Genomic DNA, 23,181 nt, shown 5'->3' on the forward strand with positions numbered 1-23,181 from the left:
CGTAGATAATATTTTCTGTGCGCGATTATGGGTTTGAAAATAATTGTAATTGTAATGTGTCATATACCAATTGAAAGGATATTCTTTGTACTTTTACATGGTATATGGCAAAACGTAATAAGGCGAAAAATTATGTAAGAAAAATGTGGTAAATATTTACATAAAATTTGAAAATGTTGGTCCGTCTTTGACCTAGAATTCCTCGAAAATTTCTGAGAACACCTATCAATTTTATTTATGCATTATATAGTAAATTTTATCAGCTTTCTAATAAATTTTTCAGTTTCTTTCTATCATCATCCCTTAGGCAGATACGCTACGAAACGTGAATGTATTTAGGTTGACGGATGAAGTAATTGCGCATTTTTGTGTGCGTAGATAATTTTTTCTGTGCGCGCTTGTGGGTTTGAAAGTAATCGTAATTGTAATGTGCTATATATAATTTGAAAGAGCATTCTTTGTACTTTAACGTAGTATACGGCAACATGCAATAATAGGAAAATTTATATAAAAAAACGCCATCGCAAAAATAGTTATATGAAAAGGTTATCGTAAATATAGTTTCATAAAGATATGGTCCTTTTGTAACTGATGACGTTTCACAAGGGGCGGGGATAGGTTTTAGTACCGCCTCGTGAGCAGACCCTGTATATTTTGACTCTGGTCGGGACAATACTGGCAACGAACTGCCGCAAGTTATGAACCAAGGCGCATTCCAAATAGTGTTAGAGCCGTTAAATATCCATCATCAAGTTCGTACAATAAGCTCTCACTTGCTATATGGAGTGAAAATGTAGCGTTTCAAGAAATAAATAAGGTATTCTTATTTTCAGTGTTACGATAGTATAGTTTTGACAATGTGAATGATACGAACTTCTGCTTGGATGTTACAAATGAATTTGTGGGTCACCTCCGATCGAGTGAGAATATAAGAAGCCTACTGTAAGTAAAGTAATGATGATGATGATGATGATGATGAGAGAGAGAGAGAGAGAGAGAGAGAGAGAGAGAGAGAGAGAGAGAGAGAGAGAGAGAGAGAGAGAGAGAGAGAGAGAGAGACTTTAGTTGGCAGGTAATCCCTGTGTAGGCTACTACTAGCTATATGGCAGCAGTATGGCTCCAACCCCCATTCAGTCACCAATTACTTCAATTTATGCCTTAATAAGGTGGTGTTTCTGAAGGGCTTCACATTTTTAGGAATTGGTTTCGTTGTTTGTTTTACTCGACTTTTAGTCACACTGGGTTATGAATTGTTCAAATGCATAACCCGACAGGAAAAATAATCATAATAATTTAAAATAGCTGTAGTATCGAAAGTTAACGTGCGGGTTCTTGGCTGGTTTTATTATCACATTCCATGTACGTAGGTAGTTACCATCCGGCATTAAAATGTAAATATCTGTACAATCATTTATAAATCATAAGATCTTTGAACGACCGCAGAAGTGGCCTGATATATTATACCATTGCCATAAAAAAAAAAAGTCCGTGCAGCCTATCTATACATGTATGTCTGTAATCTGTGTAAACAGAAGAAAATTATATAATTTAAATCATCATTCCATGGAATGAACATAAATTATATTAGATAACTTTATTTCGAAACTTCAAATTTCAATAACAACCGTGTCAGCAACTGAGTCTCTAATATAACTTCTATCTAATTATAGTGAAAATTCTCAATTTGCCATAGCTCTTCCTCTCAGTATTCTCAATTTTTGTATTTTCGTGATTTTCCTGTGTTTCATTAATAATGCCATTTTTGGATGTCTTTTCAGGGAAGTACTTCGGTCAATTACTACATGAATATGCGCACATTTTATTTTTCGAAATGACATTTAAAGCGGAACACTACTATTCGTGGACTAAAACGTCCTGCGTCATCGAACGACCGACACATGAGGATTTGAGGCAGCAGACAACAACACGGACGACGGTCCCCATTGGTCAGTCAGTCGCATGTCAGACCTCAGCACCTTTGACCCAGTGTCGTAGAGTATGTTGTGAGAGGTCGTTACCGATTTTAGTATGTCATTGTCTCACGGTGTTGATGAACGGTAAGCTTGAGATCAGAGTTGGAGTATATTACTTCATAAATAAGTTTAGTGACGTAAAGTGCGGCAAAAGTTGACGTAGTTTGATCGTGATAATTAGGTAGCTAGGTAGGTACCTAGCTGGGCCCTATACTAAAAAATGCAATAGCTATAACCTAGTCCAGCGTAGCGTAGGGAGTAGGCCTACGTGTATTGGTCAGAGTAAGTCTGCCCTCATGGCAGAAGTTCCCCTGTTACCCAAGCAGCGAATGTTAAATCACTTAAGATCCTGTAAACTTCATAAGCTGGCCAATTTAGTATTTAGGCTAGGTACCTAGGTAGCTAGCCTACCTATACTGGGTACTAGGTATTGCAGGTACTACGCGTAGCAAATAGTAGGTAGTAGGTACTGTAGTACCTACCTTCACGTAGCCTAATGGGCACTGTAAAGGTTGACATAGGTAGGTATGTAGCTAGGTCACAGTTTTTACTAGGCCGAAGCTTAGCACAGCTCAAGGCCAGGTTAGGCTACTTTTGTTTCATGCCTCATGTTGATCCTTGTTTCGAAGAGTAGGTAGGTTAGTAATTGAATGTGATGACAAATGTATTTGAAGTTGCAGATAGGGGGAACAATTGACTGGACTAGCGGCTCCAGTTTCCACTGCGTGTGAAGCCACCATCCGAAAAAGTACTTTAACATGTCCTAACACCGGAGATGGGCACCAGCCACGAGTTGTTGGTGGTGAGAGCAAGAGCTCGAGACCTCTACTATCCTTTTGAAGTAAGTATTTTCTCCAGAGTTAGAAATTAAGGTCATATTTCAAGATTAAACAGAGGTTAATGAGAGTCTAGCCATACACAGTGCACACATACCTCCATGATGCTTTTGAAATTTTTACTTACAATAACACCAACAATATACTAGAAGATTGACGCCATCTTGATGATTGCAGAGTCACTTGTGTCAATAAACTTTCAATTCCATGTGCTGAATCCGCACACCACTTTCACCCATAGACGTTGGGGCACTTTCTTCACAAAAATCGTAAACAATGACTTCCTACCATGTCTTATCCAAGGGAACTACAATTTTTGGTAGAAGAAGAAGCATGCACTAAATAATTATTTAAATAGATAGTACTTAAACGGTAGTATAAGGTCATGAATTGCATAAATTTTTTACATATGCATGATTATTAATTTGAAAATATTCGTTGTTGAAAAAGTAACTAGAATCCTCACTCAAATATCAACAGTTTTGCTCTGAACAGTACCTACGGCATTCTTCGCGCTCTTCTATTGTTTATCAGTGTTGCCAATTGCTATGTGTTTACCCTCCAAACTGCGTATAAGACTTACATAAAACTTGGGAAATAAGTGAAATTAGTGTATCTATTTGTAGTATATATACATATTACAGCAATTTTATCATTATTGCATTACTATGACAACTAGAATTCATGGAAACAGTTTGTAATGCATCAGCGTATGTGTGAAGCTCCACTAGATTGGTAACGATGAGTCATTTTGCCGTCTGCTCATATCTACTTTAGAAATACAGTGTTGCCCCCGTATTCGCGGGGGATGTGTACCAGGGACCCCCGCGAATAGTTAGAACTCCCCTCTAAAAATGCCCATATCTGCCTATCTTGAAAGTTCAAATACCAAATGTATACTTAAAGTATCATCCTACATCAAAGATACCATTGAATTGGTACGTATTATTAATATCATTCCAAAGTCATCTTAAACATTTGTTCCGATACGTAATACAAACCATCGGTCCTTTAATAATAGGAATGTAATTTGCGGCAGTTGGAACCGGTCGTAAGCTTCGAACAAGGGAGTTCAGTAGTTAACTGCTTGTCCGACAGTCAGCGCACCGCGCGACTGGGAGGTGAAGATCCACTTTGCTTTTGGCCACGCTGGGTGACAGATGTGTTATCCACTTCTCTCTGCCCGCCATCGTCGCATGCTTGGTAACTTCAAACCTTTGGTTTGCCTTCTCTTTCTAGTGTATTTGTGTGAAAATCCAGTAAGTACTTGTGACTTTTGTAATTTTCATTTAATTATGGTAGCTTCTCTACCCCATAAGACGTCTCCTATGAGACCTCTAAGGTCTCCATCCTTCTCCCGGGGAGGAAGCAGTTGGTTCTCGCATTGGCTCACCTGCTCCTTCAGGAGTGGGACCATGACGTTGTCCCCAGTGTCTGCTGTTTTGGGAGCCTCAGAAGTTTGAACCAAAGTTTGTTCAACTGTCTCTGGTACCAAAGGCATTGCTCATGGAACCAAGGCTGTGTTGGAGACTTGTTTTCAGCTGGTGGATTGTACATCCACAGTCAGTGATGAAGGTTCTTCTCTTATTGTTACAGTGGCACGGGGCAAGAGAAGGGACTGAGCTGCAGCTGGGACTGGCTTTTGTCAGGTGCCAGGGTTGATGTCGCTGTCCCTCGGGACAAGGCATCTGGAGGAGCTAGGAGGGCGTCCCCTTTACAGCCCTCTTAGGACAAGGTTTCGGCCTTGAAGAGGGGTGGGATGCGTTGTGAGGATGATGCATGTTCTCGCCAGTCCGATAGCTGCACCACTGCTACAAACATAACTGCTACCTTTGGCACTGCAACAGTTCGGTGAGAACCCCTGCATTCTCAGAAAATCGTCTTGCTAAGGTGACCAAGTTCTCCTAGACCCATGTCACTGCATGGCTCATTCCTTTTGACAGCGCTGCTGTGAGGAGGAATGAGAGCATCTGATCCTCCTCTCTTGTTCTTTCTACTTCCTTGGGTGACATCAGGAGGGGCGAGGTGAACAGGAGGAATCCTGCAGTGTTTTCTGCAGGATTCAGCATTGGAGGCCTATGTTCCTGGAAGGGTCTTAGGGTCCAACCAGACGTACGCCCATATAGTTAAGGAAGGATCTTCTGTCAATAACGGAGAGAAACTCACCGTCTCGACACCTGGTGTTATGATTTTCAGGATTCGACTGTGTTCTCCCTGGCTCTTTCTGTCTTTTGGGTAGATTCCAATTTGCAGTCCCCTTATGTGGTCTTGCATTTGGGAGCCTCAAGTTCACATTCTGTTGAATTGCACTCTTAATTCAGTCTTAAGTGCTCGTATATAGGACTGATTTTTATGCCCGTTCCTCCTCCATTTCTACGATAGCTGAAGAGGGACCCCTCCCCGATGATTGTTTGACGAAATTCGTGAGTCTTGCCGAGTGCTTGAATTCCTTGGAAATTCTTGTACTCTCTGAGTAAGTATTCTGTATTCTATGATTTCCAAACACTCAGGCGAAACGAAAGTTCCCGATAGTTATTATTACAAGAATTGGAAGTCTCGCTGAGCAACTGAATTCCTTGGATTTCTAGCATTCTCAATGTTTTGTTTTTCTGTGATTTCCAAACACTCGGGTGAGACGAGCATTCATAATAATTGTTATTTCAAGAATTGTAAGTCTCGCCGAGTGCCTAATCCCTTGGTTTCTTTGGCGCTCGCTGAGTGTTTGGTTTCATCATATAGACAGGCACCAGGGCGAGACAAGGCTAGCCTGATAATTGTTTTACAAGAGTTGAGAATCTCGCCGAGCAAGGGAATATTATGAATTCTTGCACTCTCCAAGTGCTCACTTATCACAAGTATTTGGATAGCAAGATGAGCCTTTACCAGTGCAGAAGAGTTCTCTCTTCAGCCAAGTTTGGGTTCTTTGCAATGCTTGGTACTTCATGCTAACATCTTGGTGCATGGTCAAGTCCTAGCAGACACAGAATCCCTCTTTATTCTTCTTCTTAGAGTTTCAGCCTCGAAAGACAACAGTTAAGTGGGAAGAAGTGATAGTTCTTAGCCGAGGATTACCACCCATAATTATGTGATGCTGGTCTGCTCATCCCAGCTCTGCTAAGGCAATTGCTCCTCTCTGCCAAACTAACTCAGCTCTTGGTCAATGCGGCTCCATGTCATGGCATATCTCTTTCCTCTCCCGTGTTGCAGTTGTGGTGTCATCTCGTCGGACTATTGAGTTCCACAAAGAGGCTGTTGCCTTCATCTGATGCCTTCTTGCCTCCCTCTTTGAAGGCTTCCCGGTCTGAGAAGAGGAAGGTAGCTTCTTCCCCCCAAACAGTTGGCTCTCTCATCAGCTCACTAGCTCCTTTGGGAGCGGCAACCATGACACTGTCCTCAGGGTCTAATGTCTTGAGAGCCCTAGAAGTTGGGACCTAGGTTTGTTCTATCTCTGGTTCCAAAGGCGCTGCTCATGGAACTGGGGCTGTGTCAAATACTCCTATGCAAGTTTCTCCAAGTGTACAATCTCCAAAGAGGGTCATACACCCACAGTGGCGCAGTGTGAGAGAAGGTACTGAGCCGTCTTGGCAACTGAGACCCACCTGTGGATGAGGTAACTGGAGAAGCTAGGAGGAGATTCTTTGGGTAGTCCTCTTTGTGAGGTTCAATCACTGAGAAGAAAGATGCATAGCAAGACTTGGCAAGTTCTCGCCAACTTTTGGCGCATTTAACTCCGCTTAACTCTCCCTCGCGTTCACTCAAATGAACCAGTTGTCAGAAAAGAATGTTTCATATGGTGAGTGAGAGCCTCTACTCTCTCTTCAGGAAGTGTTTTTCGATGAGGCGAATTCGTTTTCCTACTCTTTGCATTGCTTTCATCATGCAAGCTCAGTGAAGAGCGGGTAAGAACAGTCAATCCTCTCTTTCTACTTCCGGGATGAGTGAAGGAATAAGAGGAACTCTATGGACTCTACTCCCCAGGGGTCGAATACAAGAGCCAATGTTCATGGTTCAATCTTAGGATCTCCTTGAACGTACATTCGATCTGTTCAGGATGGATATCACTGAGAAGTTTGAACTCCAACTCTCTAGTATTCCCCTTTTTGTGAACTACCAGTTTAGCATAAACTAGTCTTCTTCGGTGTCCTGTTAAAGCCTTAGACGCCTCCTTTCGGGACTGCTTCACTTTCGCTCTCTTCATTAGAGAGTGAAGGAGGCTCCTTCCAGCTATTATTCTTTTTCTCTTTTGAAGTGAAGAAGAATAAGGCTGGCACTCAATTAACAGGAGCCTACGAATATACTTGTATATTTTCCTCATAATATGTTTATCAGTTGAACCACAGAGTAATAGGTGCACAGCTTTAAGTTAGTTCTTTGGGTATGTGAATGAAACGAATAGAACCTTCTCTTAATTAACCTGAAACTCAGGGTAGCCTTTCAAGCCTCCCAAGAGTGTCCGGTTGTGATATTGAGACACCTAGTGGTATTGTTTGACGACAACACTACAGGGTTGGCATTATCACCAACAAGATTTCTTTCTCTCTTGTCTTGGTTAACATGCAGGTGCTTAAGTGTATCTTTAGTGCACTCGATAGCTCTGTAAGCTGAACACATTCTGGCATGGAATGTACTACTAGGCAACTCAGCCTACGGAGTCAAGCGAGGGTAGAGTACAGCTTCTCACTGAGATATTCGTCTTAGTGTTGTTTCTCCTTTGTCGAGAGTTACCTATTAATTTGAATCTCTCTGCCTGGCCATCACAGACGTAGATATCTGGTTGGCTCGGAATTCTCACATATGGTTCACGTCTCGTGCTTCACATTTGCCATTGCAAGAGTTACCAGACAGAGATATTGTGGCGGGATCACAAGCTAGAAAAAATAAACAAGTGGCAAAACCCTCCCCACATTAACCTAATCACTCCAGCTGCCCAACCCACCCCAGTCACACTTTCTTCTTTACACAACAAAATACACACAGGACAATTGACCTATAGCTACGCAAAACAAAAAAACACAAAGCACAAAAACAAAAAACTCTCCAAACACATGTACTTACCTAACCACTCCAGATACTCCGGGCTATCCTGTGCTGTCCGCCAGTCGAGGTCACAGAAATACCAACAACAACAATGAAGAGCCACAACCCAATAACACAACAACCAAGGAACATAACCACAACTCACATAACAAAACACAACAACAGACCACTGCACAAACATCGCAAAAAATCACAACAGCACAGGTACAACAACTCTAAGCAAAAACACTAACTTAACAACACCAAATAACAACAAAAACACGCAACTCAGCTGAATATCACTGCCTTCTCCAAAATGTTCCAGCATTACTGTCTTTCACCGGCTCTCACCAAAGACTAACTAAAAACTCACTGAAAAAACAGAACTCTAAACTCAACAGCACCAGCAGACAACCCTGCACCAACAGCCAATCCAATCGTTAACCATCCAACCACCAGTTACTCTCTCTCTCTCTCTCTCTCTCTCTCTCTCTCTCTCTCTCTCTCTCTCTCTCTCTCTCTCTCTCTCTCTCTCTCTCTCACGTTGTCAAATGGAACTCCATAACTCCTCTATATTTCCTCCCCCATTACATTTGACAATGTCTCCTTTCACTCACAACACCCACACTAAATAGCCTTCTGCAACACCCACGGATGCTCGGACGCAGGGCCCCTGAATCTTGTTGGAGGGCCCTCATATACACTCTCAGTTACACCGCCATCCACTTCTCCCAGACCACTTCCAGTCAGACTACCATTACCATCTCCCTCACTACCATCCTCCCAGATCCCATTCACTATCCCATCTACCCCTTCAAACTCTTGTCCAAATATCTCTCGTAACTCTGCCACCAAATCACTTACCTCATTTACACTCCTGCCAAACTCCCGAAGAGCCTCATTCATACTGCCAACTACATCCTTACCACCTGATTCCCTTCCCAGTGAAACTTCACTAAACCCTGGCAATTCAAACCCCCACACACTATATGTATTATTCCTCCCCTCAAAGTCATCTGTATTACATGCCTTATCCACCATTTTCAACCTAACACCAACCCCTCTATCTTGTAGTTCACGTTTCTTCCTTTCATTCCCTTTCCTTACCTTCCGCTTTCTTCCATACTCAACCAACACCAACTGCTGATCTTCCAGACCCATTTGCTCACTGACACTCGGCTCACATTTATTCATCCTCAACCACTCACTCATTGCATTCTCCCGAACATACTGTCGCATACTAGAGGACCCACCCAACTGAATCCTCTTTTCACTTAGTTTCCTGAATTCCCAGCCTGACTCATCCTCTTTCGCCTACACACACTCGCCACGTAACCTTCCATTCCACATTCAACACACTTAGCACGCTTTTCTTTACACATTCTAGCATAATGGCCATTCTTCCCGCAGTTGCTGCAAACCATGTTCATACGGGTACCCCGACATCCAATAGCTATGTGCCCTGCCTGTCCACACCTATAGCATTTAATATCCCTATCTTTCTTACACTCGCTCACCAAATGCCCCGTTTGCCCACACCCGAAGCACGCTCCTAACGCCCACCGACATTCATTCTTCCTGTGTCCTGGCTTACCGCATCTATAACACTGATCTCGCTCACAACTAACTGACCCTGCTCTTCCAACACTCACACTCCTATCTCTTTTAGGGCTAACTACGCTCACATTACTTGCCCTAACGCTCCTATCTACCACTCCCTCTGCCATTTGCCTCGGCCCTTCCAAAACTGCCTCCCTATAGCTTCTAAACTCTGGTACAACCTCAGCTACTTCAGTCCTAACACTAACACTTATTCTCTCATACACCTATCTAACTCGTAATCCTTTACTATTTCTAAAATCTTGTTCCATGTTAACCTTTCATTCGTCCATCGCATTTTCTCCTTACGTTTCAGATTTATAAACTCATATACACTCTCTGGTACAGTCGCCAACAACTTTCGCACTAACTCCTTACACTTATTTATCCCTTCGTCTCCAAACTTTTTCCTAGCTAATGTTTCTAACCTACAGACATACATCGACAACGGTTTCTAACCTACAGACATACATCGACAACGACTCACCAACATTTATTCTTGCCTCTTCAAAATCTTGCTTTCTCCTATATCTAATGCTACTCTTTATCCTCTTTGCCTGTTCTACAATCCTAGCTTTTACACTCTCATACGGCACATTTCCTACACTCATCATTACCCCATACATACTCAACAAAAATCCCGTCAAAAAGCTTCCTAACTCCCTTACCCAGACACTCTTGCTATCCCCATACTTAGCCTCACAATACCTCTCATATTCTTTAAAAAGTCCCCTATGTCCCTACTACCATATTCCTCGTATTGTGCACATCGGGGTACCTCTCTCATATACACAGCCTTTCGTACTTCCCGCTCACTGTCACTCTCACTTTCGCTACTTCCATTCTGACCCCTCTTTCCCTCTTCCGAATACAGCAAATCCACTTCCATACTCACGTCCATACTCTTGACTATGCTCTTCTTACCCTTCTTTCTACTTACCTGTTTCCACTCACCACTATCTAAATCACTCTCAGCCCTTTCCCCAATGTATTCAGTCCTAGTCTCATCCTGTCCATCACCCTTACTAACCTTCTTTCCCTTAGTCTTCTTCTTTTCCCCAGCCACTTTCTTATTCTTGTCTTCAGGTTTATCCTTACCCTGTGTCTTCCCCTTCTTTCCCTTACCTATCACAACCAAATCACCTTCGTCACTCGTACTCTCATCCATTCGCTCTTTCACTTCCTTTACCAATCCTGGCCCGTCACAAGACCCAGTAGGCCTACCTCCTACAGCTCCTTCTCCCATGAATCCCTTCATCATTTCCTGCATCATCTCTTGCTCTGCATTCATCATTACCCCCAATTTTTCATCCATTTTCTCAACCATTCTCTCTTCCGCTCCTTTCACCTCTTCTTTCATTTCCACTTTCGCACTCCTTAGCATTCCTCTCATTTCCTCTAACTCGCTCTTCAGCTCCTCACACTCTACCCTCAACCTCTCATTCTCCACTTCCAACCTTCCCTTAGCTTCCCTCACCAACCTCAGCTCCTTAAGCCTCTCTATCTCCTTCAACCCTTCCATCCTCATTTTCTTCACCAATCACACAAAATAATGTGGCGGGATCACAAGCTTAAAAAAAAGTGGCAAAACCCTCCCCACATTAACCTAATCACTCCAGCTGCCCAACCCACCCCAGTCACACTTTCTTCTTTACACGCAACAACCAAGGAACACAACCACAACTCACACATAACAACAAAACACAACAACAGACCACTGCACAAACATCGCAAAAAATCACAACAGCACAGGCACAACAACTCTAAGCAAAAACACTAACTTAACAACACCAAATAACAACAAAAACACACAACTCAGCTGAATATCACTGCCTTCTCCAAAATGTTCCAGCACTACTGTCTGTCACCAACTCTCACCAAAGACTAACTAAAAACTCACTGAAAACACAGAATTCTAAACTCCAACAGCACCAGCAAACAACCCAGCACCAACAGCCAATTCAATCGTTAACCATCCAACCACCAATTACACCCTCTCTCTCTCTCTCTCTCTCTCTCTCTCTCTCTCTCTCTCTCGTCTCTCCTCCTCTCTCTCTCTCCTCTCCTCTCTCTCTCTCTCACAGACGTTGTCAAATGGAACTCCATAACTCCTCCATAATATCTCATTAGTCTTATTATCAACTTTCTGTTTACCTCAGGGTAATTCTTCTGCTAACTCATACATCACTGTGATGATTCAGAAATATTTTTCAGACAAATAAAGCAGTTTTTTGTCTGCTATATACATTTTCTAATTTGTAGAGTGTTCAACTACTAGTCGTCACCCCGAATGCAGTACGTAAATGTTGTAAAGAGAAGAGTTCCTCCCTGAACCAACCTTCGCAGTGTCAAGAAGCTGTTCGTGTAGGCAGTACATCCCTGTGTTTTACATGGCTAAAGACTTCCAACCTTCATTGCAAGCACAGTGCTTTTTGCCAAACAGCAATGAAATAGCTGAAATTTTCTTTCAGTCCTCTGTAAATTTCAGGGATTAGAACTATCCTCTTTGGTTGGCGTCATTGACAAGACTTTTCTTTGTCAGAATTATGAAAGGTAACTTCTTTCCGATTCAGCTGTGAAAGGTGTTTTTCAAGAGTGCATCCAGTCTCTCTCTGGCAGTGGCGAAGAGGATTGATGTGTTGCATGGATTGTCTTTAACATCATCCTTCAAAAGGTGGGTTTTCATATCGCGACTCCATCTCGGATATCGAATCATTCTGCATCTGTTTTGATGGGTCAAATCCTTTATGATCCTCTACGCCTTGGACTTTGTATTTATTGATTCAGATTAATCTTTATTTTGTCCTATTGGATGTCAATTTCCTTTTTCTACTACAGGCTTGCCAATGGAGAAGTGTGTAAGGACATGGCTTCCTTTAAGCCCTGCGAGATTGTGAGCTATGTCACCTGCATGCTCTTCCTGAGAGTGCACAGTGCGAGTGGCTTGTTCCTTTCATTGCCCTCCAAAGAATATGTCAGACTCGAGGATAGATATGGTAGTCCTACGAGGACCACATTATGTTCTTCTTCCTTCAGGTAGTTGCCCACAGGTCCTTGGAACACCTTTTCCTTGGACTTGTGGCGGATACTCGACAAGTTGTGTTTGCTTACCCAGCTCCTTCAAGAGGATAAGTTGAATTCTCACCTTTGGTGTTGCAGGTCTAGAGGTAAGAAGGGTGCAAGAGTGCTTGGTCTCTCCTTCTTCCCACTTCCCATCCTTCTACTTATCTTCCTTCAGGTTGAGAATAGGACTTGAACATACACTGGCTGGTTGGGTATTTGATGCGGTAAGCTTACACATTGAGGTTCCTTTTTGTTTTATTATCAGAATCATAGAAGCAATCCTGCTCCATCCTCTAGCAAGGGGAGGAAGGAGGTGTGGTAGACGATCCCGATGTTGAGGCAAAATTCTCCATCATACCACGTATACACTCTTACCTCACACTGATCACACTCGGAGAAAGAAAAGGTAATAGGAAATGAAAAATGAAATGGATAAAGAACGGGCAAAGTGAAAAACCGGCTTTAAATCAGATAGACAGTAACACGTCTTATCTTAAAGGCAGTAGGAAAATAACTGGTGGGTCACAGGTAGCCGTGGGCATTCTGGGTATACATGCCCCGTGACCTGGTATAGATGCCATTAGTCCCTGGATCTCACAAGTGTAATTTTAATTCTACCGGTTTCCAGCTTGGCGCTAGTAAATCCTAATGTTAAGACCTCAGGTTTGTTAGTTATGAAAAATACAAATTAGTTACAAATTTGGTTTGTTTTTTTTTTTGCCTTAATACCTCCCACTCTTTATATTCTTCACTGCTTTTCGTATGAGTTTTGATTCCGCACTCATTTCAAAAAGGCCCAGAGGTCTGACTTTTGACCTTGCAGCTCTTAGACTCTGATCAATATGTCCGAGGCAGGGCACTCCTCCTCACTCTTTTGACCAGGAGGAATTGCCCAGGTGTGGTAAACTCCAGTCAGTTCTAGGGACTCACTCAAATTCCTCCCTCCAACCAGTGGGTCTTCCTATTGTAAAGGACTGAGGGCTTGTATATCGTGTAGGAACAAATCCCATATTTAAAAGTAACTTGTATGTTTCCTAACTATACAAACCTAGGCCCTTTACACTAATTGTCTACGTCATGCCACCCCTCACTCTGAAACATGGGCCGCAAGTAAATTGGAGTGTTTTCGTCCGGGCAGGCGAGTCTCCTCACCTACCGGGCGGTAGTTACTGCCTAACCACCTTGGTCAAGACTAACAGCTGCATAACAACTATGCCCAAGTATATTCTAGTGTAGAGGACCTCAGGTTTGTACAGTTAGGAAAATTACAATTTACTTTAAAAAATTGTGATTTTTCCTAGACATGTATTTAAGGGTTCAACAAAGTTTATTTATTCATAATTATTCAGACCATTTCTTTTTCTTACTCAAGTCTTCCTATAAGAGGTCTCTCAATGCAGGTACATGTATTGTCTTTTTATAATGGCTTAATTTTTGGTATGATTTTGATAGCAAACTGCTTATCTGGAACAATGTACGTATATAGATTCATATGGCCATTAGAATCTGGGCCTAATAATCGAATAACTTACAGTGTTAGTCACCTTGTCATTTGAAATTTTAAAACTGTATTTGGTAATATAACAGTATAAATTTGTTAGATGTGATGTTACAATTGGTGCTTTTGAGATGAAAAAGGACTTTTTTTGAGGAAACTTTCATAATAATGTATGGAATTATAATTCTGCACTGATAATAGTTTTGTTTAAACCTCAGTCAGATATAATAAGATGTTGTTAGTTCCTACTTTCACTAGCTACCTTATTTCTTTTATTTTACATACAAATGAAGTGTTCATAAGGAATTTGTAAACATCCTAACATCATCATTGTTTTTACATCAGATTTTCTCTTCATGGGATTAGACGAATCAACATCGTGAATCCTCTTAATGTATTCAGTCCATGTATAATGTTAACATACATTCAGTAGTTGTATGATATTAAATATTTATATGGCTTTCAAGCAATTTCAGTCTCCTGCCATACAGTGCAACTAATTAATTTGCATTGAATGTGTGATCATTGGTCTTGTGATTAATTTTTTCCCATGGGAAGGATGATGTGAGTGAGCTTGTTTAAAAAAGTTTAGAATGGCTGATGATGTTTTTTAGCCAATTCAAATGATAAGACATGTTATGTGCCAGTGCTTAAAAAAACATCCAGTCTTGAATGGGTGAGTCATAAAGGTAGTTTACTGTTTTAAAATAGCGTACTAACAAAAAATGGTGTGTAATGACTTGTAAATTGAAGTATTTTTTTTTTTACAGTAAGTACTATTAGCACAGATGATTTTTAGTTTTCTGTAAAAGAAAACTATTGAAATTGCTTTTCTGTCCATCCACACTTTTGCTGTTCTCACTTGCTGTCCGTCCTCAGATCTGAAAAACTACTGAGGCTAAGGGGCGCTAATTGGTATGTTGATCATCCACCTTTCGATCATCAAACATGCCAAAGTGCAGCCCTCTAACCTTAGTGATTTTTATTTGATTTAAGGTTAAAATTAGCACTGATTGTGTGGCAGTCCTATAAGACAGGCCGCCACCAGGCTGTGGTTGAAAGTTTCATGGGCTGTAGCTCATACAGCATTACTATACACTGAACAGAAAACTCAATTATGCCAAAGAAACTTCTGCACATTTTTTACTTGTTGCTCTTGAAAACATTGTTTTGTGTTTATGAAAAATATGGTAAATTGAAGCACAAAGGTTAGGTGAGCTTGAAATTTGCAAAATGTTAGGTAAGAGATACGACTTTGGAATTTTGATATTAAAAAATTCTAGACTCATTTTCTGTATTCCTTCCAGGTCTAAAAAATGCCAGGGAAAGTGAAAGTGCGAGTTGTAGCAGGCAGGAACCTGCCTGTTATGGACAGGTCATCTGACACTACAGATGCTTATGTAGAAGTCAAACTAGGAACCATAACTCACAAGACTGAGGTTTACAGAAAGAGTTTGAACCCACAATGGAATTCTGAATGGTTTCGTTTTGAGGTAAGTGAAAAGATTTTTATGTTAGCTTGTAGACCTTGTCAGTAATATGGATGCACTATGATTAATGCTGTAAGTGTAAGATGTAGCCAGAGCATTAATGCTGGGGCAGGAAACAACTGTCTGTCTCATAAATGAAATTCTGAGTAGTATCTGCTGGTCTAGTAGCAGTGTTATGATACTGATATTCTTCAGTTCAGGAGTGAATGTAATGCCACTTTAAGGTGCCATGGATCAGTGGTTATTGTTGAAACTTCTCTTGCTGTTATTAGAGTGTGTGTATGATGTATGTTAGAATGTCAATTCATCTTTTATTATTACTTTCTTCTTTGTAATTTTAAGATATGTCTGTTTAGGCTTTTTTTTCACATGAAGAAGGAATAAAATTTTACTGGAGGTGGTACTTCTGAGTGCACATCATCAATTATGCGTTGAATTATAATGCCAGTTGAAAATTGGACCTCCCTTAACTTATTTGGTGGCACAGACGAAAAATTGGATGGACATAGGGGTATATTCATTGAGTTAAAAATGAGAAGTATTCAGAGTACCAGCATTGTGATTGTGATGCTCTTGTCTTTATTACCCTATATGTTTCATGCAGTGAAATGAAGTAGGCAACAAACTGATATAAATATTTGTATGGAATATATAAGAGAAAACAAAACAAAAAAGATGAAAGAAAAAATGCCAAAAAAGGCCCTTTATGAAATCCATTCGAAAAAGAAATTTTTTAAACCTGGCCCATATAAGCAGTTTCAGAATTGTTCACAGATGAGAGAAAGAGAGAGAATTTTAGTGTTAATTTTTTAAATAGATTTTTATACAATATACCAAAGTGTTGATTTTTTAAATAGATTTTTATACAATATACCAAACAGTTTGGTTTTTATTTTATGTTTTAAATTGTACAATTTGTTGTTTATAAATATGTTGCACTATATACAGTACTGAGTAATGTTACAATAAGAGCAAATACTTTGGAAATTACAGTTTTACTTATGTGGGTGGGGGGGAATCTATAATATATATATGATATATATATATATAATATATTATATATATAGATATATATATAATATAGTATATACATATACATATACATATACATACATACATACATACATACATATATATACTTACAGGCAGTCCCTGGTTATTGGTGGACTCTGTTATCGGTGATCTGGTTTTACGGTGCTTGTCTAGCACCATAAAATTGGCAATTTATGGTGCCATAATGGGCTGAGTTCCAGTTATTGGCACCATAAGGGTCCTTATGGCACTGATAAATTGCTCAGTTTCGGTCAATGGCGGTTTTTGCTTATTGGCACACCCCCTGGAACGGAACCCCCACCAATAATTGGTGACTGCATACATATATATATATAGCTTAGTGCCAGGAGCCAGGAGTCAATCCATATTAATAACCATCAATGAAGGGAAGAGGACACACACAGATGTACATGCTGTCTTTATTGCAACGTTTCGTAATTATCAAGTTAATTACATCATCAGGCTGTTAAAATGAAAAATAAATTTCCTTGTAAAATTGTAAAAACAAAATTAAAAATTAAAAATTCAGAAATGCAAAAGCTAAAAAATTACGTAGGTTCACGATTGATAAAGTTTTTTTTATGCAATAACAAGAAACGGAGTCAGATTTTCTATCACCATGGCATCTCATTTTGGTGCTGTTGCGCATATTTCAACCAGTTCCACGTGCGTTTAAATCCATACTGACTGTACAGTCTGGAGGCAGTTCTCCCTTCTACACATATCTTGATTTCTTAATATCGTAGGTATAGAATAAATTGGTGAGCAAGGAAATATGAAATAAAGCATAACAGTAAGTTTGACAAGTGAGAAAATAAACAATCGTATACAGACAGACTCTCTCTCTCTCTCTCTCTCTCTCTCTCTCTCTCTCTCTCTCTCTCTCTCTCTCTCTCTCTCTCTCTCTCTCTCTCTCTCTGAGAAAATAATAGATAGGAAACAATGACTGAATATTGCTTGAATGCGATATGGCAAAGTTTTGACACCGACTTACAAGTTATTCCTGGTCATCTCACAGCCATGGATAGATCAACTTCACAGCCGAGAAAGGGCAATCGTATAAAAAATAAATAGGTATGGAAAATGCGAAATGCGGACCTATGTTGTCCCATAAAAAAAGTTCTCACTCGGACAGCTGTAAGATTTAGGGGAGAGAGAGAGAGAGAGAGAGAGAGAGAGAGAGAGAGAGAGAGAGAGAGAGAGAGAGAGAGGGTGTAATTGGTGGTTGGATGGTTAACGATTGAGCAGGGCCAAATAGGAAGGAGATTAAAGTACCTCCTGGGAATGAAAACCCCTTATAATCTTATAATTATAGCCTCAGGGTTTGTCTCAAGGACATTCAAAGGTCTGTCACACACGGGCAGTTGTTGTTTTTGTAAAATTAGTGTAAGGGCAGATCTTTAAAAGCCACGCCAGAGAGCTCGCCACGGTGACAAGACTATACCTTCCATATGAATTGACGATGTCCTATACGAAGATTCAGGAGATGAAGATGAAATGATCAAAGAGCTGGAAGATGACGAATATGATGACTGCCTTGATGGCAAAGAATTCAGAGCAGTATTTGATGATATGGACACAGAGAGTGACTTTGGAGGATTTTAGTTTTATTAATTTTATGCATTTTTTTTACTTTAATAAATTTAACACTTACCTGTGTAATCCTAAATGCAAAATTAATAGTTCAAGTAACAAATGTTTCTTTACTGAGTAAAACAAAAAGTAAAAAAATCCTTCGGTGTTGTGCCTTAATCAACTGATTTGGAAATATTAGATGTTTAGTCTAGAACAGTTAAACATGTTGTATAAACCAAAATAATGCAAATGGCGCACGATCGCTCTTTTGTATTTTAAAATACAATAGTAATATGAGAATGCATACAATATTATTGGATATAGTGAAGTACAAGTAAAGCATAACTTTCTAAAAAATCTACTGTTTTTCTCCGGTAGTAACTATCGTGATCTGCCGATTTGAGAAAGCATAGACGGTACGCTAATTTTATACTGCGTGTATGATGCGACCCCTTTAAAATTAGCTTCAAAATTATGTTTCAAAAGTCGCATAATATGCGAGTATATTATATATATATATATATATATATATATATATATATATATATATGTATATATATATATATATATATATACACATATATATACATATATATAGATATATAATATAATACTTATATATATTATATATATATAACATATCAATATATCATATATATACATATAGTATACATATATATATATTGTTACGTATTAGCCGGGCCTTGGGAGAGGCTATATACGTAAACGGAAATAATTGAAGGAGGACAAGTTGAAATTAATTGAACTTACCGTAAAACTGGTTTATAATGGACAATTAATCTAGAGGAATAGGTAGGTCGCCAGAGACTCAGCTAAAACTTTACAGCTATTTATTTACAAAAGGCTCGTTCTGGCCTGGAGAAAAGTGAATACAGCGTCCGCACGTTGGGACTTATAATCTCTCACAAATGGATAGCTGGCTAAAATGTAATTGGATGAAAGCTGGTTTCATAAACTTGGGTAATGCAACACTTGCGGGCAGAGAGACATGACACGTGGCTCATGGAATCTGGAAAAGAATCCCAGATTAGACGAGATAAAAGGAAAAAAAATGACTTCTTGTTTTGATTAATTAATTCTCTAACACTGGGGAGAAGGAACATTTAATGTTTCACTGAGGTATGCAATGACTTCATTGGTCTGGGACGATCACACAAGGGGAAGCACGCGGCCATAGGCAGTGAAAGGGACCAAAGGATGAGTTCTTTTTTGGTTGGGAATTGAATTGGGAAAATGGGGATCAAATAGATAATAGGATGGGGAGAGACTGGCAATATGCTGTTCCACAAAGACTACCTGGATGTCGTGTTCAGTGTGGACCTTTGTAGAAAAAACGTGGCCGCTTTGTCTTGGGCCTGGGTCGATCGGCGCGCCACTCACGCCCTGGATAGGCCTAACAGGAAGGCAGGTGGTTGGACATCCGTCCGAGGTCACGTCCTGCAGTCAACTAGGGGCAGAACCCAGGTGTTTTGCTTGGGTGTTGGAAGTCAGCTTAACCCCCCACGAGCAAGGCAAATCCTGGAAACAAACATACAGCCAGCAGAGGGATCACAGAAAAGAGAGCTTAAGATATAGGTCTAAGAAGTACCAATCTGCCTACATCCTTCCCTCTTGAGATACGTCCCTAAAGCTGACAAAAGACTTTTCCCCCAACTGGGGAACCCCCTAACTCTGGCTGGCGGGTTTTGGTTCCCGCGTTTCCTAAAAATCAGCTGATATTTGGGGGAAATGGCTGCCATTTTCCAAATCAAATTGATTAATTAATTGCGGGGTAGACGAAATGATCTATAAATGTAACAGCTCCCCCTGTTAAGAAGGCATTCACTCCCTTTCGGGCGTGAAGGTCTTGGCTTAAATAAGTTGATCGTCTCGACTACCCAGTTCTCCTACTCTAACTTGAATATTTTTTGAGCAGCATTACGGCTAACTACAGTGGCCTACCTAACTTATAAGTGGAGATGCTAAATGTACTAACTTAATGTAGTAATGTAGTCTAGCCTAAGTAATAACTACGGGTTGTCTGTGACGACAGTCTACTCTACCCCTAGATAAGGTTACTTGAAAATTCTACTTGCTACTAACCTAATGCCCTGGTACTAAATCATTAGCCTAACCTACTCATTATAGTTAAATGAAGACGCAATCATTCCAGAGTGTGGTACGCACAGCAGTAGTTCAGCGACGGAATTGTTAAAATACATGAGGTGAGGTAATGGTGCGTGAGGATGATGAGTGGTTAGTGCATTACCAGGATGGAAATGTAATGAGGTAATTATATTTAAGTGAGGGTTAGTATTACGATGGCTAGGGGTTAGAGGGTTAGTTCTACTGGCGAGATCAGGCTGGCTACTTCTCTGGGTAGGTGCCAGGATCACTCTGCAATTGATGCGACACTGTACCGAGGGCACAGGTGTCAAGGAGAGCATGTGCTCTTTGGTTAGTGTGTTAATGATTTGCTACGTCCCTTCTTCTTCTTCTTCTTATTCCTCCAGGACCTGGCTATACCAATCCTAGGAGTAGACGGAGGCACCGACTCTGGGGTAAGGCCAGAAACGCCGGCAGGAGCAGAGGCCATGGTAGCCTGAGGGATTTCAGGAGAACACCCTATTCAGTATCTGCAGCAAACCGTCGTAGAGGTGGAACCTACTGCAGGGGAGGCCCGGGGAGGCCCTCACTCCGGCTGCTGCTGACAGCCTCGTAAGGGGAAAACTCCAGGCTGACTCCTGGTCGGGCAGTTCCTGGTTTTCCAGAGGAGGTATGAAGGTTAGGTCTGCCGGATAAGGTTCATCCTCGGCGTCAGTGGTGAGGGTGAAGAAGACTCATGGACTTTGGATTGGCCATGGGCTGCGGTAAGCTCCATGCCTGTTGGAGGATCTCCTGTAGGAGGATCCTTGGTTAGGTTAGGCGCCGGCACTAGCTCGGGGCCAGGCGCAGAAGTCAAGTTCGGGTGGTTCTACGTCCAGGCTGGACGGAGCTTGGCACTGCTCAGTGCTGCCAAGTGGCACTGGCAGAGTGTTGAGGTCGACTGGACTGTGACGGGTACCGGAGGTGCAATACCTCTCAGCGTGCCCTTGGAAATGGGAGACAGAGGCTCCCGTCTCTTGTTGAAGGCTAAGCCTTGTGGAAAATGGACAGTGTCCGCTGCTGGCAGTCGGCTAGGACACCTAGGCCACTTAGTAGAGTGCCCTATTACGTTGCAGGTTTTGCAATGGAACTGTGAATGATCAATCTCCCTCCTTGGTAACGGGGGAGACTGTTGGTGGACGTACTTCCTGGAGGAAGTAGAATTTTGATGCTCCTTGCTTTGGAGTGATTCGACGTGGGGTTAGTTGGACCCTAGGCTTCTTGAACGGTGATTGGAAGACTTCATGTCTTGCCCTAGGAGGAGGTCGTAACCTCCTGGAATGTAGCTTGCAACTGCAAGGGTACAAACTCTGGAAAAATGAGGTCTGGTGACCCTCAATTGGACGTCAGAAGGATTAGCTTGATATGGTTGATACCTTCAATTGGTTATTAAGTGACGTCTATCGACGTGAGCCCCTCGGGGGATTCGATCTTCCCGTATCAGGGAGATTTGAGCGCCAGAGTCGTCGTAGGCTCTGACGTGGCTTGGCTGATAATCTTTGCTTTGGAGGGGTGCGACGGTTATAGGGCCCTTAGCTGGGGGTCCTAGGGAGGAAGGATTTGTAACTGCCATTGCGATGGCAGAATATTGAAATTTGCGCACCCTCCATAGTTGGCAGACATGTGACCCTTGCGGCCACAGTCTCGGCAGAACTTGTTCCAGAACCTCTTCCGTGGCCCCACAGGTTGTGAATCTGTGGAGTCACCAAGGCTGGCAGTGTGCTCTGGCACAGGTGAAGAGTCCTCTCTGGCAGTGATTTGAGGTAGGGAGGTAAGGAATCCTCCGTTGAATCACCCTCGGAAACAAGTCCGGGGTTAACTGGTGGGCTTACCTCTTCCAAAGGGGAGGAGGTAGGCGGTAAAATGGTAAGAGGCTGAGAGGATGGCGGCAGGAACTTTGGGCTCTGACACTGGGTCAGGCGGGCCTAGGTTCACAAATAAAGGGGATGTCTGGGACATCGGAGGCACTAGCCTCTGAATCTAAAACTGATGATTGATTATGAGGCATGCTGCAGGGATCCGGTGCATCTGATAGTGGAGCTGCGGTCCAGGGGAGATACGGCTTAAGTAGATCTCGGCCCATATCACCTGATAACCATCATGAAATTGGTCAACTACGCCCAGGCGGCACAATGTGGTTTCCCTGGTCTCCTGGTCCAGAAAGGGCATGTCTTCATTCAGAAGGACCGAAGGAAACAGAATAGAGGTTACCGTCAATCCATTCGAAACTGAATTTCTTCGTCCGTCCGGATTTTGGCACCCCTAGCAATGCCTTTCTTGAAATAAGGGAGACCTGGGCTTCGGTGTCGGCCCATGACTTGTTTACCCCACTGATGGGGCCCGTAGGAGACTGTTCATCAGGGCAGGGCTTACATGGTAGCCTTGGAGAAGTTCACCCTGGAAGCTCTCATACCCCAAGGTAGAGATCGACTTGGGCACTGGTCGGTTAATCCACAGCATGCCACGCACACAACAAGTGGTGCAGAACCTCCGCAACACCTCTTACCGGGAGTCCAGCTCATGGTCTGGGGCTTAGAAAACTAGCAGAGAGATTTCGTCATCTCGGAGAGCTAGCTCATGCTTTCTCTCTTCTCTTTCCTTTCTCTCTGCTTCTCTGTTCTCCTGTTCCTTTTTCTTGCAGGCGCGCAGCAGCCTGCTGCGGCCTTTATTATCCACTTGGTCAAGTGCTGGTCCAGTGTACCAGCCTCCTTGCCCAGAGTTTATGAGGGCTCCGAGCTTCTCTAGCTCTCTGGCAAAGAGTCGCTTGAAGCAGGGGAAGACATTTCCCTTAGGCTGCAGTAGAGGCTCGGAGGAAAATGAAATATGGCCAGGAAAGGGTACTGAATGGAATGGGAGTGCCTACTGTGGAAAGTGGCACTCACTTGGAAATGGGTTCTGCGATAATGGTAATGAAAAGTCTGAAAGACTGGGTG

At 41.8% G+C, this 23,181-nt stretch overlaps 1 protein-coding gene across 4 annotated transcripts in view; it reads left to right on the forward strand.

The window, feature by feature from the left end:
• The first annotated feature begins 667 nt into the window (after positions 1-667).
• Positions 668-23,181, forward strand: part of LOC135225732 (uncharacterized) — a 391,490-nt gene continuing 368,976 nt past the window's right edge. For 3 of the 4 annotated variants that reach the window (XM_064265118.1, XM_064265116.1, XM_064265119.1), the window contains exons 1-2: positions 1,898-2,057; positions 15,293-15,478. In XM_064265118.1, coding sequence (XP_064121188.1) covers positions 15,302-15,478 — 177 coding nt within the window. In that variant the 5' untranslated portion in view covers positions 1,898-2,057; positions 15,293-15,301. Of the gene's footprint in view, positions 818-1,897; positions 2,058-15,292; positions 15,479-23,181 lie in introns of those variants that run through there. The other variant, XM_064265117.1, reaches the window with a different exon arrangement.

The sequence above is a fragment of the Macrobrachium nipponense genome, chromosome 13, assembly GCF_015104395.2.
Source record: "Macrobrachium nipponense isolate FS-2020 chromosome 13, ASM1510439v2, whole genome shotgun sequence".
In the NCBI taxonomy this organism is placed as follows: Eukaryota; Metazoa; Arthropoda; class Malacostraca; order Decapoda; family Palaemonidae; genus Macrobrachium; species Macrobrachium nipponense.